General features: G+C 42.6%; 1 protein-coding gene across 1 annotated transcript in view; it reads right to left on the reverse strand.

Annotated features, from left to right (window-relative positions):
- Positions 1-24,110, reverse strand: part of LOC144689571 (uncharacterized) — a 318,797-nt gene that overhangs the window by 217,217 nt on the left and 77,470 nt on the right. The window contains exons 4-5 of the mRNA XM_078556753.1: positions 14,184-14,294; positions 9,460-9,604 (exon numbers count right to left, since the gene is read on the reverse strand). Of these exons, the coding sequence (XP_078412879.1) occupies positions 9,460-9,604; positions 14,184-14,294 (256 nt within the window). The remainder of the gene's footprint in view (positions 1-9,459; positions 9,605-14,183; positions 14,295-24,110) is intronic.

A 24,110-nucleotide genomic window follows, 5' to 3' on the forward strand; every position in this document is an offset into this window, starting at 1 on the left:
CCCCCAATACCTTCATTCCCCTCTCCCAATCTCGACCCACCCCAACACCTTCACCCCCCCCCCACAATCTCACCCCTGTCACCTTCATTCCCCCCTCCCAACCTCACCCCCCTGACAGTTTCATTCCCCCCTCCCAACCTCACCCACCCCAACACCTCTTCCTCTCCCAATCAATCCTAGATCTTCCTCTTCCACCCCCTCGCCCATCAATTGTTGCGAGCTTTAATGGTGACTTTCCAACTTCCATGAGCTGCTTCACAGCAGAGCCATATCCATGAGAATCCACCCAGCATGCCATGGACGTTCCTCCAGGATCCCTTTGCTTTCGGGCTCAAGCATATTCTGCTCTTTGGATGTCCACGATGTGAGCAAGGCCCTGGTGGTAAGTTGGACTTCTGCATGTCACACTTGTCAAGACGTGTTCTGTACCAGTGCGTTTTCCCGCCGAGGTGGGCGGCTGATCCAGCGGGGGGTGAAGGGCTGAGTCCGGCGGGCTAGCCTTACATTCTGATGTATTACAAAGAGGTTCCAGATGTTCGATGGCGGGGAACACGGCCCACCATCGACAAGCTGAGCGGACAATTGCAAACTGGTTTCATGACATCATGAAACCAATTTTTGGCCTTCTCACCATATTATCCGCTCACGCCACCAAGCACACCCGACACCAGCGGGCATAGAAAATCCCGGCCATAGTTGCCTTAAATCCTAGGAAAATGTAAGGTAGGGCAGAAATTTTGCTGTTACAGGACTCTCTGCTCACTAATCTTGTGCTTTGTTAGCTGTGGCTCAGTTGGTACCACTCCTGTCTCTGAGTCTGAAAGTTGTGAGTTCAAGTTACACTCCAGGGACTTGAGTATGCAGACACTCCAGTGCATGGGGGAAGATATTCAAACTAAGCTACTAACAAGATTTTAAATAGAAAATTCTTATCTACAATCAATTACAATATCTCTAGGATGAAATCTGACATATTAAGAAACAAGTGAACTGAAAGCTTTATATTTCATGTTTCAGATAATTTACACAAGCCTGGTACTTCCCCAGTTCTGTTGGAGGTGCTATCTTTTAATGAGACATTAAACCAATGTGCATCTGCTGCCCTCTCAGGTAGAAGTATAAGATATTTCTAAGAAGAGCAGGGGTATTATCCGAGGTGTCTTGGCCAATATTTATTCCTCAACATCTTAAAAACAGATTATTTGCTCATTGTCACCTAACTGCTTATGGGTGCTTGCTGGGCCAGAGTTTCATCATGGAGGTAGGAACTGAGAGTTAAGAATTTTCCCTGCGTTGCCATCCTCCCACATCCCGGCAGCACTGGCTGGTGGGATTTTTTTCTGGGGGGTGGCGGGGACAGCCTGGAGTTGGACCAGCTGCTGGAGGCAGCAGGCCAAAGGCAGAGATGGAGGTAGGCTGATGCTGAAGCAGCTAGATTAGAAGGACCACCTCTGTTCGCAGCAACATTGGTCCAGTTCTGCAAATCAGTGCAGAGCCCCCTTCACCCTCACTCCCTACCCCATTCACCCCCTAACCCCCAACCCCCCATGATGAAATGACTACGACTCAGCAAAAATACACCAATAACCAAATTCACACCCAAGAAAGAATCAATGTATGAAACAATTGTCTTTTGATGTGCTAAACAAGAAGCAAACAAGACAATTAACCAATATTGCACACGATCAAGGCAGCTAGCAAACAAGTGTAACTTTGGTGATGTTGAACATGTTGAACAGTGTAGTAATTATGGTTTTATTTAGTGTGTAATGCACCTTTAAGAATTATACTTGTTAGGTAAGGTCACATGATCTGTGGCAACCAATAGGAGAGTAGAATGGGCTACCTCAGCAGTCAGTGCAGGTTAGAGTTGGAGTTGAAAGTACACGTTTAGTTGCTGCTGAGTGTATTGTAAATAAACTTAATGTTTCCATCCAAGAAGTGTCTGCAGGTCAACTCTATCACTAATAGTTCAACTCAGCCACCCTACAACAAACTGGCGATGAGGATAAAACAGGATTGAACAGAAGATTGCCCACGGATTATAAGTAGCAAGCTCCATTAGAATTGAAGAAACTATCCCCTCTCAAAATGCCAAAATTTGGGAGAATTGATCCTTTTGAGCCAGCCACAGACGATTGGTCTCAATACATAGAACACCTCACTTTCTTTTTTCAAGCGAACAAGATTACAGGAGAAAACAGGCGAGCAATCCTCCTGAGTACTTGTGGGAGCAAAACCTACAGTCTGATTTGAAGTTTAACGGCACCTACTGTAACAGATTCGAAGAATTTCGATGAATAGGTGGACTTTGTGAAGGGTCACTTTCAACCGAAGCCCTGAGTCATGATACAGAGGTTCAGGTTTAATTTGCGAAACAAAGCCCCGGGTGAGACAATTGCATGCAATGTGGCAAATTTGAAGCAGCTAATGGAACATTGTGAGTTTGGTACGACTCTGAACGACATGCTCAGAGCTCATTTAGTATGTGGTGTCAAAGAGGACTCTATTCAGAAAAGGTTATTGTCCGAAATGAAACTGGATTTCAAGAAGGCGCTAGAGATAGTGCTAGCCATGGAAAGTGCAGTAAGGGACTCAAAAGCAATACAGGGTGCGCAAAATGCCACCGTCCTCCACATCAGGCAGAAAACCTCAGCCAAAAGAGGTGCGGAAAAGTAGGAATCCACCGAGAAGCTGGCTAAAGAATAATGAAAGAATGAAGAATAATAACTTTGCAGCAAAATTGAAGAATAATTTTAATAGAGGTGGAAACAATCAGTCTTTTACCAATTGACAGTTTAAAAAAATCGAATGTTACTATTGTCATAGAGATGGACATATGATGAGGAAAGATTTAAACAGGCTTGTAAACAAAAGAAGAAGCCCAATGAAATCTACAATGTAGGACAGCCTGAAACAAGAAATTCAGACATTTACTCGTTGTTTAATCTGAAAGTTGGAAAGACAGAACCAATATTTGTCACAGTGAAAGTAAATGGCAAACCAGTTAGAATGGAAGTGGATATGGGAGCTTCCTCTACAGTAATTAGAGAACATACCATCAGATATTTGAATAATGGTGAACATCAATTAAGCTTAGAACAAACAGCTGCCAAGCTAAAAACATATTCTGATGAAGACATTCAAGTAAAAGGCATAAGCAGAGGAACTATCCATTACTGAAGCCAATCGGCAAAGTTACCAGTGTTAGCATTGAGAGGCAGAGGACCAAGCCTTCTAGGTCAAAATTGGCTAAGGGAAATCAACCTTGATTAGCCATAGGGATTCCAAAAGGATGCTGGAAGCATTCCTGTTTTGAAAAAGGAGTGTGTAAGAACTCAACAACCTGAAGAAATGCAGGTTGCCTTAAGCTAAAACCAGGATGAACAGCAGAAGGAAATTAAAGAGACCCTGCTTGATGACAGAGCTCAAGACAAGGTGAGCAACCTTCGAAGGGAAAAAGAAAACCAGTTGAAAGACCTTCACACACTACAAGATACCCTCAGGTCAAAGTTTGTACCTCTGGAAAAATATGAAGAGAAACAAAGAATTCAGCACTTCTCTAAACAAATTGAATATAAGAACATAAGAAATAGAAGCAGGAGTAGGTTATTCAGCCCCTCAAGCCTGCCCCCTATTCAATAAGATCATGGCCGATATGCCCCAGGCCTCAACTCCTCTTTCATGCCAGCTCCTCATAGCCCTTAACTCCCCGATATTTCAAAAATCTATCTACCTCCTCCTTAAATACTTGAAGTGATCTAGCTTCCACAAATCTCTGGGCCAGAGAATTCCAGACATTCATTACCCTCTGAGAGAAGAAATTACTTCACATCTCAGTTTTAAATGAATGTCCCCTTATTCTGTAACTATGTCCCCTAGTTCGAGATTCCCCCACTAGTGGGAACATCTTCTCAGCATGTAACCTGTCAAGCCCCCTCAGAATCTTGTACGTTTCAATAAGATCACCCCTCATTCTTCTAAACTCTAATGAATAACGGCCTAACTTGTTTAGCCGTTCTTGATAAGTCAACCCCTTCATCCCAGGAACCAATCTAGTGAATCGCATTTGAACTGTGTCCAATGCTAGTATATCCTTTCTTAAATACAGGGACCAAAACTGTACACAGTACTCCAGGTGTGGCCTTACCAACACCCTGTACAGTTGTAACAAGACTTGCCTATTTTTAAACTCCAACCCCCTAGCAATACAGGCCAAAATTCCATTTGACGCCTTAATTACTAGCTGCACCGGCATGCTGACTTTTTGTGTTTCATGCACAAGAACATCTGGATCCCTCCGTGCTGCACATTTTTGGAGTCCCTCTTCATTTCACTAATAGTCTGCCTTTTGATTCTTCCTACCAAAGTGCATGACCTCACACTTTCCTACATGAAACTCTACCTGCCAAGTTTTTGCCCACTGACTCAACCTATCTACATCCCCTTGCAGATTCCTTATGTCCTCATCACAACATGCCTTCCCACCTATTTTTGTATTGTCAACAAATTTGGATACATTACACTCTGCCCCCTCCTCCAAGTCATTAATATGGATAGTAAATAATTGAAGCTCTACGACTGACCCTTATGGCACTCCACTAGTTACGTCTTTCCAACCTGAAAAAGACCCATTAATCCCGACTCTGTCTTCTGTGTGTTAACCAATCCTCAATCCATGCTAATATATTACCCCCAATATCGTGAGCTCCTATCTTGTGCAATAACCTTTTATGTGGCGCCTTATCGAATGCCTTCTGGAAATCCAAATACAGTACATCTACCCCTTTATCAACTCTATTTGTTATATCCTCAAAGAACTCTAGCAAATTTGTCAAACATGATTTCCCTTTCACAAAACCATGTTGATTCTGTTTGACTGCGCTATGCTTTTCTAAATCAAAAACAGAAAATGCTGGAAAAACTCAGCAGGTCCAGCAGCATCTGTGGAGAGAGCAACAGAGTTAATTTTTCGAGTCCATAGCATGCATCTATCTATGATGGCCTGGGACGGATGGCAAAATAGAGAGTTAGTAAAGCACTGTGTGCAATGTCGGCAACTGCAAAAATTGCCAGTGACAGCTCTGTTACATTCATGGGAGTGGCCAGGTAGACCCTGGGTGCGGTTACACATTGACTACGTTGGACCTTTCCTGGGAACAATGTTTCTGCTCATTGTCGATGCTCATTCAAAATGGTTGGACGTACGTGAGTGGAAGTCACCAAAGTTGGCTGCTAGAATTGAGAAACTAAGTCAGAGTTTTGCCATTCACGGACTACCAGAAATAGTCATTTCTGATAACGGTACGGCATTTACGAGTTTCAAAGGATTATCAGCCTCAACAGTATCACTCATGTGAAAACTGCACTGTACCACCCTTCATCAAACTCCTGAAAGGGCAGTTCAAATGTTCAAGATCGGCATGAAAAAGCCAACTGGCAATTCCTTGGCAACCAAGCTAGCACGCTTTCTTTTTCATTACAGGACTATCCCTCATACAATTACAGGTGTCACACCTGCAGAGTTATTGTTGAAACACCATGTCAGGATGAGATTGAGCTTAATAATGCCGAATTTAGAGGCGAAGGTGGAAAGGAGTCAAGGAAGCCAGAAAACTAGACACGACTGGCTAGTCGTGAAGGAAATTTACCACAGGGGAGCAAGAATATCTGAAGAACTTCGGGGAAGGACCAAAGTGGTTACCGGGTGAAATAAGTGCGGTGACCGGGCCTCTACCTTACCACATGGAGGTGGAAGGCTGGATCATCCGTAAACATGTGGATAATTTAAGGAAGAGAGAGACAAATCATCAAGGTATCACTTAGGTGCAGTTCTCATGCAGAAAGACAAGACAGGCGATGCATCAATTATTGAGATGGCAAACAGATCATTAATGCTTGTAGAGAAGCACTTTCAATCACTTCAGGTATCTTACACTTTCATCTCTACTTGTATGGGAGTGAGTTTGAAGTAATAATTAATCATAGACCACTAGTAAGCTTGTTCAACAATCCATACAGAAAGCCATCCACTCGATTAGAGCATTGGATACCCAAACTACAAGAGTACGAGTTCCATGTTGAGTATTAGTCAAATAAGTTCAACCCATCAGACTATCTTCTGTGTCATCCGTTGCTGACAGTCATTCCTACTAGTCATGAGGAAAAGGTTGCTGAGCAACATTTTAAATACGTAAACCTAAACAGTGCCAAAGTCACTAAAACTAGCTGATATCAAAGCAGCAACAAAACAAGGTGAGGCATTGCAATTATGTATGACAGCTATGGAATCACAAAACGGGATTGTTCACATGCTACAAGGTCTTCACAATGTTCAAAATGAACTCACCATTACAACCACATCTGATCTAGTGTTATGCAGCAACTGTATTGTCATTCCACACTCACTGAAGGAATGTGTTGTTGATTTAGTACATGGAGGTCACAAGGAACCGTCAAAACCAAAAAATTCCTTAGGGAAATGGTATTGTTCCTAAGGAAATGACCACATGGTAGAGCACAAAATCAATGATGTTTGCCTTATCGAGTAACCACAATGTCAAATCTTCATTATCCTGTCAAGATGTCTGAGCTACCTCCAGGACCATGAAGTGAAATTGGCGTTGATTTCACAGATTTGCCCAGTGGTGAACACCTGCTTGCTGTTACTGATGGCTACAGCAGATTCCCAGTCAAGGAAATAGTTATGTTAACTTTAACAAAAGCAGTCATCGCAAAAATTGACCAGGTTTTTGCCTTGTTTGGAATCCTTCAAACGGTGAGAAGTGACAATGGATCCCCATTCAACAGCGATGAGTCCAGTAAATTTGTGAACCACCTGGGTTTCACTCATTGTAAAATCACATCTTGTTCACCAAGAGCTAATGATAAAGTATAGAGGTTTATGTGTACCTTGAAAAAGGATTTACGTACAGCTACAGCTGAGAGCAAGTTATGGAAGCAAGAGTTGTATTGCTTTCTTCACAGTTAGAGTGAATCCTCATTGGACTACTGGAAAGCCTCCAGCTACACTCATCGTTGCACAACCTATGCAAATATCCTATCATCATGTCTTCCTGAGCTTCCGGAGCTAATGATCGATATGTATGAGAACACAATCAACAGCAAAAGAACCGAATTAAAGTAAATGCAGAGTGAAACATGAAATTTAGAACTATACCACTAAAACCTGGCGATAAAGTGCTTGTGGAACGTGATGGTCATGTTGGAAAGCAAACAACCCCCTTTGACATCCAGCTATTTGTTGTGACCAACAGAATAGAATCAACAATCACTGCTAAGCGCAGTTCAAAAATCACAAGAGATGCACCATTCTTCAAAGCACTGAAAACACTGTAAGCACTGAATCCAATTCTGACATCAACATCTCAGATGAAAAATGAGTTAAATGAGACTACACCTGATATCAAATGATATCCTACTTTTATCCATGTTTTAATGGCACGTGCAGCAATTCTGTTTCTTACTGAATCTGGTTGTATCTACTGTTTCTACTGTAATGATGGCTCAAAACTTCGATTTGCATTTATTCCTGAGGCTCCCACTTAGTTGTGAGCCCTAGCGATCACCAATTATTCCTAGCCCCGCTGGATTAGAAAGGAAAGTGGAGATGCATAAAAAGTTATTCCCAAATTGTCAGGGCTGATAACTAGGTGGTGGTAAGCCAGGTAAGAAAATGTGCCCAGGCCTGCAAATTCATTTCTATCAGTCTGTGTGTTGACACTGTTAATATCTGGATGATGAATCTATTAATATCAGACATGTGCTGCTATGTTCTGTACCCTACATGGATGCCTTGCAGGTAGGGTAATCTGATTTTGGCAACACCAGTGCTGGACTTAAAGTGTATTAAGAGAATGGGTTTGAATTCTATTATATATTAATATAAACAATTTTGTACATATTATCCATATCAATGATTGCCTAGCTAGAGAAGAAAAGAAACAAGTGGCAGATTTTGAACTCCTGGAAGAGGTTGAGTACCAGCTACATATTGCACAGTCAGCTCAGGAGCCAAATAGTTTGTGACTGTGTCCCAAGCTCAAGGTTCTTATTGTTAGGTAGCTCACCTCATGAGGAAACTATCTGTTATGAGAGTGAGAATCTGTAAACTGATCATGCCTAACATCTCTGGAATTACAAGGCCAAGGTGAATTTTAGTTTATCTCTGGCCCGGGATATCAGAAAATGCTGGGAGATAATTAAACCAAAAGGTTGAAATCTGAACGCAAATCTGACATCTGGGACCATAAATATGGCTGTCCATCAACCCCAAGGACTGTAAATAGCACACCAGCAGAATCATTTAACATGATGTTGGGATATGGAATTGGAGCTGGATGGCCTTGAAATGAGATAGCAGATGTGCTCAGAACTGAACATTTACAAAGCACAGATGTTGCCAAGATTTCAGTTAGGACCTTTTCACCTTGGCACCTGACCTCCACAGGATGATAAGTAAACCTGGTTCCCAGCACAAAATTTGCAATAATAATTTATTCATAAAGTCCTTATAGCACTAAAAGTCAATTATTAGTTCCCAGCTTAGTAGCGGAAAACAGAGGAGTAGCATGGATAGAAGGCCTTGAGATGGGAAGATTTTGTAGAAAGTGACCCCATTAAGTTGGGGGAGTAACACAACAATGTGGCTAACAGAGGTGTGAGCCAGGGCGATGAAGAGAGTCAGCAAGAATGGACGCTGAGCTGCAGGCGAAGAAAGCTATGTTTTACGGTCAAGACCAGTTTTAGAATCATAGGACAATGCAGCATCAGTTTGGTCCTTTGACTCTTTTTCAGCTCTTTTGGAGAGTAATCCAGTTAGTCTCATTCTCTGCTCTTTCCCATCTTCCTGCATTTTTTTCTCCTTCAAGTATTTATCCAATTCCCTTTAATAGTCACAATGAAACTGTCAGGCAGTGCATTCAAAATGTTATCATTCATTGAATAAAAAAGGTTTAACCTCATATAATCTGTTTTTTTTTGCCAATCATCCTAAATCTGTATCAATCTCAGGTATCAATCCTTCAGCCATTGAGACAGTTTATCTTTAGTTATTCTATCTAAACCCTTCATGCTTTCAAACAACTCAATCATCTCTAATAGGGCTTGGTACAGGAATACAGCCAGGAAGAGCAGAGCAGATCTGAGTAGCAAGCCCATAAAAAAGATGGGGTCAGATCATATCATCTTGCAGATTAAATTAATAGGTACCATTGATAGGACTGCATTGACTGTAAGGTACTTAATTATAAGTTGCCATTCCTCCAGGCATTTCAAACTAAGTTACTCAGGTGGTACTCCAGGTGCAAGAAAGTTATTACTTCAGGTATGACTAAATAGTGACACAGAAAAGACACATGACAAAGAAGAAGTGCATACAAATGAATGGCTTTTAATGTTATACAAGAACATTCAGCATGAGACATGCTTTGCTCTTACCTTTCCTCTGGACCCGCTGTTTTCTTGGAATTTCTCTTAATTCCAAATGGAGTGACAGCACGTTGCTCTGTTCCTTGTTCACCTTTTTCCTCTTTGATTGGTGAAAGATTTCTCAGACAGTTTTCATCCTCAGGGATACGCTCATCTACAGAGATGGTAGAATTTAATTCAAACAAATTTAAGTGGTTACAACAATACATCGCTATAATTATTTCTATGAGAAAATAAACCTTGGCCCGGTGGCTGAAGTATTTGAGCAATTGATGTCCTGCCAGAAAATCGGTTTCAGATCCAGTTTCAGATTTGTTAGTTCTTGGATGGACAGGGGAACAATTTACTTGCTTTTCCCATTCCATCTCCGATGTCATACCATGTGTCTTGTTGTACTGGGCTGAAATGTGGACCTTGAGGAAAGCAGACATTCAAAGACGAGAAAGTTGTGGAATGTAGTTCTGGAGAAGGTTAGAGCAGGTCAGCTGGAGAGAAGACAAGAGCAATGAAGAAGTTCTCAAGATGGTGAGGAGAAAAGATCATCAGTGACTATCATCAAGAAAAGGCAGCAAGGTTGATTTGGCCATATTCTAAGGCATGAGAACTTGTTGAAAAGGGTGATTGAAGAAAGCCTAGAAGGATGTAAACCAAAAAGAAGAAAGAGAATGATGATGCTGAACAACTTGAAATTGAAAATGGGAGGCTCCTATGAGCAACTAAAGAGGAAAACACAAGACTGCAAGGTGTGGAGAAATGAGCAGAGGACCTAGCCCTAGGCAGATCACTACTACACTATTACAGATCCTATGTCGTCTAGCCTTTTGGCATCCATGAGTGACTTTGTCAATTCATTGGAAAGTTGTGCTGAGTCACAAGTAGTTTTGCATTGTGGATTTACACTCAAAGAGATGCCTCTTATGGCAGAATTTTCTATGCCCATTGGCGTCAGGCATGTTTGGCGGCGTGAGTGGACAATATGGTAACAAGGCCAAAAATCGGCTTCACAACATTGTGAACTGAGTTTGCGATCGTCCGCACTGCCCGTCAATGGCAGGCCACGTTTCCCGCCGTCAGGCATCTGGAAATTGTAATACATCTGCATATCATTATAAACCCAGCTCGCTGGAATCGTCCCCCCACTCTGGATCATCTGAGCATATTGGCGTGATTGCATGTCATTGTGTTTCACAACAGCATATATAAGGTGTGCACTTGGCAAGTTGCACTGCGTTTGGCACTTCGAGGTTTATTTGCCTACCTTGCTTTGGGCAGCACTCGCGGTTATCAGCGCCAGAATTTGCAGACAGCACCACATCACTTTTAGGGGAGCTCACGGACAGATCTCTACTTACCATACCAGCCGTATGGCAAGGATGGCTTTTCAACAGTTGCAGGGCTAGGGCTTGCTTGGAGAAGGGGGAAAAGTGACCACAGGCAAGGGAAGAGGCTGAAGGACGATGACTGTACCAGGGAAGTGGGATATCCCAGGGTATGTGTGGGGGCACAAGTTGATCTGTGGAAGTGGCCTCAAGATGGTTAGGGCTGAGGAGGCAGTCTCCAGAGGAAATGAGACCAGATGGGGATGTGAGGTTGTGTGTGAAAGAGTGAGTGGTGATGTCCCTTGAGTGAGATGCCAGTGAATGTGTGACGGGCTTGAGTGTGAGTCTAGAGTGATGAAATGGTTGCCTTACTCTGGCAGCATGGATGAGATCATTCATCCTCTTTCTACATTGAATGGCCAACCACTTCCGTGTGGCATTGGCACTGATCGCCATTGCCATCACCTACCAAGCCAGAGTGGTGAGGTTGCTGCCCCTCCTGCGGTCAGAGGGGGAGTAGAGGACATCATGGCGAGTCCCCACGGCATCCAAAAGGCACTCGATGGATGCGTTATTAAACCTGGGGACTGCAGTCTTCTTGCCTTTTGGGGCCATGTCTTCTGTGCAGCAATCCTAGGCTGGAAGCACTGAGGGGTGTGCGCACGGCTGCACTTTAAATATGGCACCTGGTGTGAGTAAGAGGTGAGCTGAGGGCGTAGCGGCCAAATGAGAGCCCGCCCACCATTGAAATGGCGTGTTTCCCGGGAATGCATGATTAATGAGGCAGCGTTGGGACAATACGGCGAGAAAAGCCACCATTGCAGCCGGCAAGTAAAACATCCTTTTTCCCGCTCGCTACCACACTTAGTGCAAATCTGGGATGATTCCACTCTAGTGAGCACAAAGCTGGATGATCCCAGCCAGAACAAAGGCACGGACACCATAAGTGGTCTCAGCACCTGTGTTGGAAATTTAAAAAGGATTCAGTCAGGTATTCTGTACTGACTGTAATCCAGCAATCCCTGCTAGTAACGTGTATGTGTGTGTGTGTACGTGTGTGTGTTTCTGTGTGTACATTGGGTTAGGAAAATACTGACCCAGACATCCATTAGAGTGCTAAAGCACCTGAGCCCCAGGGAAAAAAAATACTTGATTGACAGCTCTGGCTCTATGATCTATGCTGTCAATTGCACAATGTTCATTTACACAAGATAAAGAGGTTTCAAGTGCTTGCAGTTTCTGCTCTTGAAATTTTAAATGGTCTGGATGATTGACACTTTTATTGGCCTATAGTAAAAAGGAGATTTTTTTAAGGAAAGTGGAAAGTTATCAATGAATTACTTTTTAAAATATTTTTTTACACATCCTATTGTCATTACAGAGTTCATTAGTTCTATACAGTTTATAGTAGTTGAATGGACATGGAAGTGCCATTTCATGGCATGAGGGGCCATAGGGGTTTGTTGAGGGGCATACCTTGGCATGGGGACTTGAGAGACAATGGTGGTGGATGGGGGAATATCTTGGCATGGGGAGGACCTTTTAATCTTAGCTTTCAAAAGCTCCGATCATGCAGACTATAGTTGACGACACCTCTGGGGTGTTGTAAACCATGGCTCTTTGAAAAGCTGGTCCAACACCATGAAAATTGTGGAGGGCTAGGAAATGCCTATCCCCCCAATGTAGCTGGCCAGGTCGGGAGTGCAGGGTGAAGTTCTTAACCTGAACCAACCTGCACCCTTAAAAAGCTCTAATGAAAATGAGAAACTCTAGGAATGGGGTCAGAATCCTGGAATTGGGTCCCAGCTGCCATTTTCAACCCTCCACGGAGTCTCCCCAACTCCATGAAAATCCAGTCCTATAAGCACTTTTAAATAAAGTTATTAGATAATTGCTTGAAAAGGATACATTTTAAAGGCTATGGGCAGTGAACAGTAGAAACAAATTAGACCACGTGCAGAAAAATAGTGACACAGGCTTTGTTGGCTCAAAGGCCTGCTCCTGTGCTATGTGATATACTGTTTCTATTTGCTTGACTCCCTTTGCCTTGTTCTGCCATACATGCTTCAATAAATTTAATTGGTTTATCTGCCTCGTTCCCAATACTTTTGCTTTTTTCTCTTGTCTTATTTATTTGGTCCCCCTCTCTATTTCTTAAGGTGTTGTACAGTTCCTGTGTTGCTAGGTGCCCTCTGCTACATTGCACAATTAACCATTATTCATGTGGAAACCTCAGCATTGGCTTCCATGAGATGTCTGGGAGCAACCTCATTGCTAAAGGGGGAAGAAAAATCTAGGTAGGGGGAGTGGTCTCAATATGGTGAGTACTTCACTGTTACCTCTGTTTTCCCCAAAGGATCTACCTTGATTTCCTCCTATTTCTCATCTCGATCCTGATATATATCACTGACCATATCATTTATAAACATGCCAGGTTTCATATGTATGCTGATAACACTCAGCTCTTCTGCACCACTATCCCTCTCGATCCTTTCCTTTCATTATTCGGGGTGTTGTTCCAACGTCCAGTGCTGGATGAGCAGAAATTTCTTCCAATTAAACATTGGGAAGATTACAATAATTGTCTTGAGTTCCCACCACTGATGTCATCATCCTCCCTGGCCACCATCTGAGACTAAATCAGGCTGTTCACAACCTTGGCATCCTGTTTGACCGTGAGCTGAGTTCTGATCCATAGGGCAAGACTTAAAACATTCAAAATCCATCCACTCATGCAAAGTTAAAATTAAGCCCATAATCTCTCCATCACCAAGATGCCTACTTCCACCTACATAGTAATGCCCATATCCACCCTTTTCTCAGCCACTTGCTGCCCAACAGCATCCATGCTTTTGTTACCTGCAGACTCAACTATTCCAATGCTCTCCTAGTCAGCTTCCAGTTTTTCAGCCTTGATGAACTTAAGCTCATACAAAGCTCTGCTATCTGAATTCATACCAAGGCATGTTTGCCTATCATCCTTGTGTTCACTGATCTACAATGCAACTTGATTTAAAATTTTCATTCTTGTGTTCAAATGGCTCCATGGCAGTCACTATAACCTACTCCAGCCCTATGAGGGTCTCTGCCTTCCTCCAATTTTGGCCTTTTGCACATATTTAATGTCCTCCGTCCCATTAACTGCCATGTTTATAGTTGTCGAGACACCAAGCTCTGGAATTTCTTCCCTGCTGTGTCACTCTAGTGGCACCTTTGATGAAACGGGGTGAGGTATCTCCATGTGCCCCAAAAAGGCTCTGTGTAATCACAGAGTCCCCTTTTTTTTAACGCAGCTGGCATGGGAATCTGCCCAGAAATTGACGATAATTATATTATTTTCTTCTACAAAAAGGAGAGTAGTATAAAAGAAAAGTTCTGGACTTTCCTTTACCTTTAAACATTTGTTTACCTTACCTACACTTGTTTCTGCCTCCTCCACTGGTGATTCTTGTCTGGTGACCTGCTTCTCAGGTTTCTCATTAGAAAAATGCTGCGCCAGAACGGAATTTTCAGCAGTCGAATCACCTGTCACACAAAGCCCAAAGTGACTGAGAGCAAAAATGTTAAAGGTCATGAAATGGTTATTTCAACTTATTAACTAACAAAATTAAAAATCTAGCAGATCTCAATTGCCTCATGTTCATTCAAGTAATAGAAAAGTTTGAACATTTACATCCCAAGCAGCAGAACATGTGACACATTATTTGTTTTTGTCCTTGTCATGGTAAGTGTCATGAAAGCTATGCGTCTCAATGCTCACAAGCTCAAGAATTTGGAAGTAGGCAACCAAATCAGACACAGCATTGATACAGGCTATTGTAACAGCACAACCCCAAGGCATTTGCAGTTTTCCAAGCTACATGTTCCTCAACTCAGCCATACTAGTGAAGGAAGGAGAGTGGTCTTTCCCTCAAGGGGAGATAAGAGGAGTAAAAGTAGCAGAACATCCAGATAATAGTGAGAATAATATGGTATGGTTCAAGGTACTAATTGAGAAGGACATAAGCATAACAAAAAGAGGGATAACATATCGAGAAAAGCCAATTTTGAGCAATTGAGAGTAGAACTTGGGAAAATGAAGTGGACAAGATTATTTGCAAACAATGATGTAAAACAGGAATGGGAAACATTTAAAACAATGTTCAACAGAGTCCAGGGAAAAAAAATAAAGAACAAACTAAACACTAATGAAACACCGTTGATGAATAATGGCATAAGGGAAAAACTGAACTTAAGGAAAGTGGCAATACACTAAGTAGATTAATAGTAGAGGAGAGCATGACAATGGAGAAAAGAAGAAATTAAGAGAGGTCAAAAAAACAATTAGGAAGGCCAAGAGGAACTATGAAATTAAATAATCAAGGAACATAAAATAAAACTGTAAAACATTCCAGGCATAAAAATAAAGAAAGGAAATCAGGATGGCAATAGGACCACTGAGAGATGGGCAGATAAAATCAGAGGCAGTGAGAGTGAAATGGCAGAAATATTAAATAATTACTTTGCTTCAAAATTTAGCAGGGAGACAGATCAGTGGATACAATATCAAAAGATGAAAATAGAAATAATATAACCTAATTTAAAATAAAAACAGGAGAAATATCCTGGCAAAGCCATGTGCAAGCTCTGACTGCTTCTCTCTGGTGAGAAAGAACACAATATACCCCCCTTTCTGGTCAATGTTCCCTCTAAGCTGCACACCTCTGGTCATGCAGCAGTCCATTAAGTGCTGCATCCTTACTTATTACAGCCACACATATCCTCTGCAACAACTTGTGTTTATTATTCAGCCCAAACAGACCCACAGCTCCACGCAGCAACACTTGGCTCTGTTGATGTCACGTTATTTGCACACTGACATCCTTCCCCGCCAACACCTCAACTCAAATCGGATAGGAAAAGTAATTAAGCCAGGGGCAGGAGGTTGAGGAAGAAGAGCAGGGTTGACAAGAGCAGGTCAAAGGCCAGGAATCCTGCCGCGAGTAACTCAGCTCCTTACTCCCCAATGCCAGTCCGGCATCTACAAGGCACAACTCAGGAGTGTGAAGGAATACTCTCCACTTGCTTGGATGAGTGCAGCTCCAACAACACTCAAGATGCTTGACACCCTCCAGGACAAAGCAGCCCGCTTAATTGGTACCCCATCCACAAACATTCACTCCCTCCACCACTGACTCACAGTGGCAGCAGTGTGTACAGTCTACAAGATACAGTGCAGCAACTCACCAAGGCTCTTTAGACATCACCTTCCAAACCCACGACCACTACCATCTAGAAGGACAAGGGCAGCAGATGCATGGGAACACCACCACCTGGAAATTCCCCTCCAAGCCACACACCATCCTGATTTGGAAATATATCACCGTTCCTCCATTATCGCTGGGTCAAAATCCTGGAACTCCCTCCCTAACAGCACTGTGGGTGTACCTACGCCACATGGACTGCAGTGATTCAAGAAAGCAGCTCACCATCACCTTCTCAAGGGCAATTAGATATGGGCAAGCCTAGCCAGCGATGCCCACATCCCACAAGAGAATTTTAAAAAGTACTTGTGAAATAAAGTTTCTGCTGAGAGTGAAGGCCACCGCTGTTTGCAGAAATGTTGTGTGTGTTGGGGTGGAGAATTTGCAATTCACAGTCAGGGGGTGTGATCAGCTTTCTGACTGAATTGGAGTGGCTGCAACTTCAGATCCCGACTGGGGAGGTAGGTCACCCCCACCCACCCCCCACACTCTCCGTGCCACCAAGTTACAGACATCGCTCCCTGGATTGATGCTGCTTCAATTCCCATTGACCATTAAGTTCCCATTGATGAAGATTTGTTTGAAGTTCTCAAGTGAAGACCAGCACAGAGAAGAAATGTAGCACTAGCTGGCACCAACTGCAAAACCACTCTTCATTTTTTAAGATGAAGAGCATATGTAATTAAATGTTTTTCTTTAAAAAACAAAGATTTTGAATCCATCTGCTGTGTTGAAGATTTTCCCCAAGCTACTGAATCAGGTCTTCAACAAAACAACCAACTGTAGCATAGTGGAGGAGGGGGGGAAAGATTTGAATTGCTTATGTACATGCAGCAGCTTAGGTCCTTATTAATTCTCAGAATGATCCGGACAACATTTGAGTAGTTGTTCTTCAACAAAGACAAGTTCCATCCACCGGTTAGATGAAGCAATGTGCAATTGCTGCACTTTTCTACGTTTATTGTTACACTATTGATTTTTAAAAATGTGATAGCAAAGCATTCACTTTATTAGAAGTCATAAGGGCGAGAGAATTCCAAACCTATAGACCACCAAAAATGGAGAGTAGTGAGTAAAATTAAATTTTGTCTTGACCACCAAAGAGAGTGGATTGTCTGCCTGTTGTAGAACCTGCCTGATTTTCATTCAAATGTGGATGAAATAAAATACAAATAAACTTTTATTTTGTGCCACTATTAGTTTTACAGTGGTAAATGATGATTTTGTTTTGACAGCCAACAGCATTACGCACAAATGAAATATGATCTAGCAGTCCGTGATATAGAATGGCTAAAACAACTTATGGAAAGGGAGATCAGTCAGAAGTCATGGCCTATGTTGAAACCAATGACAAAGAAAGAAATACATTTGAAGTCTGACAGAGGGAGTTTAAGGAATTGAGCATGAAATTGAAAAACAAGGCCACAGGTGTGGTAACCTCCCAATTGCATCCTGTGCCATACACTAGATAGATTAAGGAGATGAACATTAAGAAGGTGAATGTGTAGCTGCAGCATTGGTGCAAAAGGGAAGAGTTTCTTTCTTACAGCAATGGAGTGATTTCTGTAACAAGGAAAAGCTATATAGAAGAACAGTCTTTGCACGAATCAATATGCCGTAAATATGCTTGTGGAGAGGGTAAATACAGCAATGGAGAAGTGGATGGGAAAAGTACAGATTTGGGACTAGAAAAAAATTTGAAGTATCATAAAGCTTTAAGAACTAAAGAAGAAGGTTTAGTTGAAATAAATACCTGTAGTGAGAAAATATTGTCCGGGGAGAAAAGGAAAGCAAGAGGTTTTGAGATGGTGAAAGACAGAGGAAGAGTTGGGTTCCTATAGTGTCTTTCATGATCATAAGATGTCCTAAAGCCCTTTGAAATCCATGAAGTACATCTGAAGTGGGATTGTAGTCACAGTTAAAATCAGGAAATCAAGAAAGCAAATAAAGTAGTTTCTTTCTTGTGTCAAAATGAAAAAAAAAGTTTAATTTTATGTGTCTCAACAAAAGGGAATATATCTTCCTCTGGGCTCAGGAAAACCAACCTGCACACCCTTCCCTGGCTCGCAAACTGCAACTCAACACATATGGCTTCACATGCTATTTTTGTCTTTTCACACCGGGTTCAGGGTCGCAGTGCAGATTGTGAGCAGCGCTAGAGTGCGTGAGGATCATGGGTAGGAAGATGGGCCATTTAGAAGACCCACCTCAGTTCTTCAACACAGTTTCTCAGCTCTCAGCAGTGTTTAAAGATCCCCTAAATCTCACTCCTCACTTCCCTCACCACCCCCATGCCAGTCCATGTGCCCTGAGATCACCCATGCCATTTCTATGACCCCATGTATCCTCCATGCCCTTTAGCTCATCTACACCACCCCTGTGTCCATGTATCCTCCACGCCCCCACAGATCACACATGCTACCTCTATGCCCCCATGTATGCTCCATGCCCCCTCAGATCATCCATGCCACCCCATGTCACCTCTACGGCCCCTTTCATCCTCCATAGACACTCACCCAATATGCGCTATGTATAATCCTCAGATTCCATGCAATACCAATGGAAAATATTTTACATTCCTTGGGGGAAAACAAAAACCTCTCACCATCCATTAAAAGCCTCCATATCATTGAATCTGAGAAAAAATGCATTTTGCCACCTGAAAAAAAACTTTATAATGCTTGTAATCCTATTAGCTGTGCCAATAAACCAGAATCAACAAGGGGACAATCTATTACTACAACTTCTTGAAACTGTCATTCATTCTCAGATGAATGGGATACATACTGTGCTGAAACCCATTAGCAACTGACACTCAGCCAAGCATTGAAAATGGCCATAGCTGTCCAAGCAAGAGATTGCTCCCTGGGAAGGAAAAGACAGTGGGTACCCATTTCAATTTCAAAACAGAGTGCCTGTCATACAATGTGAGGGAGAGGTAGTTAATTCTGTTTCAAACGCAGATTTTTTTCAAGTGCAAAATCCAGTTTTTGTTTTAAATCAGCCGGAGAATTTAAATCACAGTAGAAAAGATGAAGCGCAAGTTGACAGAGCATTTTGTAACAATTTTCACTGCACTATGATGCTTTCTCCATTGGAAAATCACAGTAATGCATGCGAACAAACACACAAGGCTAGTCAATCGTAGAGTTAACTTACCTTTAAAGGACAGATCCCTATGGTGAATCACTGCATTAAAAACCAGACCTACATTACAATAAGGCACCTAATAGTGACATTTGAAGGTGTGAAAACGCTTTATACTTAGCTTTCAGAATGTTCCAAGCACCTCAGCAGGCTTTCCATTTTCTTCACAAACTGGTAGCCCTGGTGCGTGCTTTTAATGGGCTTCCAAACCCTCCCATCACCAAAAATGGTGTGCGGGTAGAAATCCAATTTTCATCCTCCATTTAAAGTGGGGAACCCAACCTCAGCAGGGGTGGGTGTGCAGTTTGCACACTGTGGGCTGGATTTTCACTATCAAGGTGATCAGGAAATTTAATGACTTGGCAGACCTGCCTCAATTTAAAGCACCCGAACACACATTACTTTCCCAATGACCCACCCACCCCAAAAGTAGATCCCAGGCAACCATGGGAGTGGGTGAGTTAGTTAGAAAGCCTGCCTCAGTTCTCTGGGTCTTTGTCTGAGTTGTAATAAAAGCAGTTAGACCCTTTAGCTCTCACCCCTCATGTCACCTCACTCCCCCCACAACTGCTCCTCATGGTACCTCATACCCTGCATGCCAATACAATGCCAACTCATGAAATGTGCAACTGTTGGGGGAAAAAATAGCCATTCAGAAAAAAAATTGCTGCTGCTCCAGCCCTATAAAAGTGTCAAGCAGACCATTAAAGTATAAATACAGAGGCTTCAAACACTTCACACCTCTTAATCTTGTCCAAATAACCATTGAGATATTGAAAATAAGAGATCACAGAAAGAACAACTTGTTATAACCACTGAAAGCTGTCAGTCAAGCAAAGTCAACAATTCACTTTGCTTGCCAACACAGATTCCCCGCTGAGCTAATGCTCTTATTGGTCTGGCCTGTCAACCAAGCATGCATAATGATGGAATATTCTCCATCTTTTCTGGATTACTGCGGCTCAAACAACACCATCCAGGATAAAGCAGCCCGATTTATCGGCACTCCATCCACTAACTTAAACAGTCACTGTCTTCACCACCGAAGCATATTGTCAACAGTGTGTATCATATGCACTAGATGCACTACAGTACCACCAAGACTTAATTGACAGCACCTTCCAAACCCATGACCTCTACCACCTGGAAGGACAAGGGTAGTAGATGCATTGAAACACCATCATCTGCAAATTCCCCTCCAAGCAACACACCATTCTGACTTGGAACTATATCACCATTCTTTCACTGTTGCAGGATCAAAATGCTGGAACTTTCTTCTCAGCAGCATTGTGGGTGTACATGCACCAGATGAACTGCAGCTGTTCAAGAAAGTGGTTCAGCACCATCTTTTAAAGGGCAATTAAGGATGGGCAACAATTTCTGGCCTTGCCAATGATGCCTGCAGCCTATTAAAGAAATTTTAAAAATGGAGAGTATGAGGGACCATGGAGAGTGGCTGGGGGACATGAGTTAACATTGAATTGGCATGGATGGTAAGAGGAGCCATGGCAAGAGGCTGGAGGGCATGAGTAAGACCTTTAGTATCAAGCTTTCAAAAGGTTTCTGAATCCAGACTATGGTTCATGGCTCTTCCGAGGGGCCAAGAACCACAAGTCATGGAGAAGCTTTCCTGACTCACTCCCTGCATCCTTATCTCGCTTTGGCAAAAATTACCATTAGTGGGAATGGGGCAGGAATCCCGGAATCAGGTCCCACTCGCCATTTTTAAATGGAAAATCTAGCCCTAGGCATTCCTCACCCACACAAAGGCCAGAGAAAAATGACATGGGGTTGGGATTGAGGAAGAAAATTGGATTTCCTCCAAAAGACAAACTGAAAGTGTGGCCATTGCTGCACTAAAACATGCCTCTTCACCCAGAAGAATATTTGGCCCAATGACACTAGATAGAAAACAAAAACTAAAATACCTGGAAAAACTCAGCAGGTCTGGCAGCTTCTGTGGAGAGGAGCACAGTTAACGTTTCGAGTCCGCATGACTCTTCAACAGAACTAAGGAAAAAAAGAAAAGGGGTGAAATATAAGCTGGTTTAAGGGAGGGGTAGGACAAGAAGAGCTGGATAGAGGGCCAGTGATAGGTGGAGATAACCAAAAGACGTCACAGACAATCCCCACCCCCTTTCCGATTTTCCCCCTCCTTTTTGTTTTTTCCAATAATTTATATAGATTTTTCTTTTCCCACCTATTTCCATTATTTTTAAGTGTTTTCCATCCATTGTTTTATCTCTACCTTTTAGCCTTTTTCGATTCCTTCACCCCACCCCCACAAGGGCTATCTGTACCTTGCTCGTCCTGCTTTCTACCCTTAATTAGCACATTCCTTTAGATAATATCACCACTTTCAACACCTCTTTTTCCTTTTGTCAGTGACGTCTTTTGGTTATCTCCACCTATCACTGGCCCTCTATCCAGCTTTTCTTGTCCCACCCCCCACTTAAACCAGCTTATATTTCACCCCTTTTCTATTTTTCCTTAGTTCTGTTGAAGAGTCATGCGGACTCGAAACGTTAACTGTGCACCTCTCCACAGATGCTGCCAGACCTGCTGAGTGTTTCCAGGTATTTTTATTTTTGTTTTGGATTTCCAGCATCCGCAGTTTTTTGCTTTTATATTACACTAGATAGAAAGCTTTTTTCATGTGTCAAGTGAAGAGAGATAATCTTTAATTTCAAGGATAAAGAAAGCGTAAAAATTATTTTATTTCATTTAATATTAATGGTAAAATATTTTGTTTCCTGTGTCAAAAAGATGAATAATTTTGTTTCATACCTCAAATGAATAGATACATATAAGATTCTAAAAGGCTACTGAAAATTTTGCAGTGTTAATTTTTTACATGTGATTTCATATTAAATAAACATCTTAAGTAGTGCACCTTGTTATATTACCCCTTGTTTTAATGTTCTTTCTTCTTTTTGCATACCTATGGTAAATTTTCAAAAATATATATTATATCTAGGCTTTTTGTTTCTGCTAGTAGCACACATCTGCACATTACATTGGTATTGGTGCATATAACAAAATTCATTCTGCACATGGGTGGAAAAAAATTAGAGGGAACATTGCTCCTAGTATAGAAATCACCAGTCACCTCCCTTATGCAGTTATGCTAAATCGGAGATGATAGAAATGTCACTTATTCCAGCCTGGAAGAATACAAATGCAAAGAAATTGGTTGCTTTGTGGTTTATCTTGTGTCCTAATCAATACTGTGAATGTTTTCCTATAAGATAAAAGCAAAAAACTGCAGATGCTAGAAATCCAAAACAAAAACACCTAGAAAAACTCAGCAGGTCTGACAGCATCTGCGGAGAGTAACACAGTTAACTTTTCGAGTCCGTATGACACTTCAACAGAACTAAGGGAAAATAGAAAAGAGGTGAAATATAAGCTGGTTTAAGGGTGGGGGGGGGGGAAATAAGTAGAGCTGGATAGAGGGCCAGTGATAGGTAGAGATAACCAAAAGATGTCATAGACAAAAGGTCAAAGAGGTGTTGAAGGAGGTGATATTATCTAAGGAATGTGCTAATAGGTGACATCAAGGGTAGAAAGCAGGACGAGCAAGGTACACATAGCCCTAGTGGGGGTGGGGTGGGGGGAAGGGATCAAAATAGGCTAAAAGGTAGAGATAAAACAATGGATGGAAATACATTTAAAAATAATGGAAATAGGTGGGAAAAGAAAAATCTATATAAATTATTGGAAAAAAGGGGGATCGGAAAGGGGGTGGGGATGGAAGAGAGAGTTCATGATCTAAAATTGTTGAACTCAATATTCAGTCCGGAAGGCTGTAAAGTGCCTAGTCGGAAGATGAGGTGCTGTTCCTCCAGTTTGTGTTGAGCTTCACTGGAACAATGCAGCAGGCCAAGGACGGACATGTGGGCATGAGAACAGGGTGGAGTGTTGAAATGGCAAGCGACAGGGAGGTCTGGGTCATGCTTGCGGACAGACCGAAGGTGTTCCGCAAAGCGGTCACCCAGTCTGTGTTTGGTCTCTCCAATGTAGAGGAAACCGCGTTGGGAGCAGCGAATGCAATAGACTAAATTGAGGGAAGTGCAAGTGAAATGCTGCTTCACTTGAAAGGAGTGTTTGGGCCCTAGGACAGTGAGGAGAGGGGAAGTAAAGGGGCAGGTGTTGCACGTTCTGCGGTTGCATGGGAAGGTGCTGTGGGAGGGGGTTGAGGTGTAGGGGGTGATGGAGGAGTGGACCAGGGTGTCCCGAAGGGAACGATCCCTGCAGAATGCTGCCGTGGGTTGAAGGGAAGATGTGTTTGGTGGTGGCATCATGCTGGAGTTGGTGGAAATGGCGGAGGATGTTCCTTTGAATGCGGAGGCTGGTGGGGTGATAAGTGAGGACAAGGGGGACCCTATCATAGTTCTGGGAGGGAGAGGAATGTGTGAGGGCGGATGCGCGGGAGATGAGCCGGACACGGTTGAGGGCCCTGTCAACCACCGTGGGTGGAAAACCTCAGTTAAAGAAGAAGGAAGACATGTCAGATGAACTGTTTTGGAAAGTGGCATCATCAGAACAGATGCGACGGAGGCGAAGGAACTGAGAGAATGGGATGGAGTCCTTACAGGAAGCGGGGTGTGAGGAGCTGTAGTCAAGGTAGCTGTGGGAGTTGGTAGGCTTGTAATGAATATTGGTGAACAGTCTATCACCAGAAATTGAGTCAGAGAGGTCAAGGAAGGGAAGGGAAGTGTCAGAGATGGACCATGTGAAAATGATGGGGGGGTGGAAATTGGAAGCAAAATTAATAAATTTTTCCAGGTCCGGACGAGAGCATGAAGCAGCACCGAAGCAATCATCGATGTACCGGAGAAAGAGTTGTGGGTGGGGGCCGAAGTAGGACTGGAACAAGGAATATTCCACATACCCCATAAAGAGACAGGCATAACTGGGACCCATGCGGGTACCCATAGCCACACCTTTT

Source organism: Cetorhinus maximus, chromosome 14 (genome assembly GCF_964194155.1).
Source record: "Cetorhinus maximus chromosome 14, sCetMax3.hap1.1, whole genome shotgun sequence".
Taxonomy (NCBI): Eukaryota; Metazoa; Chordata; class Chondrichthyes; order Lamniformes; family Cetorhinidae; genus Cetorhinus; species Cetorhinus maximus.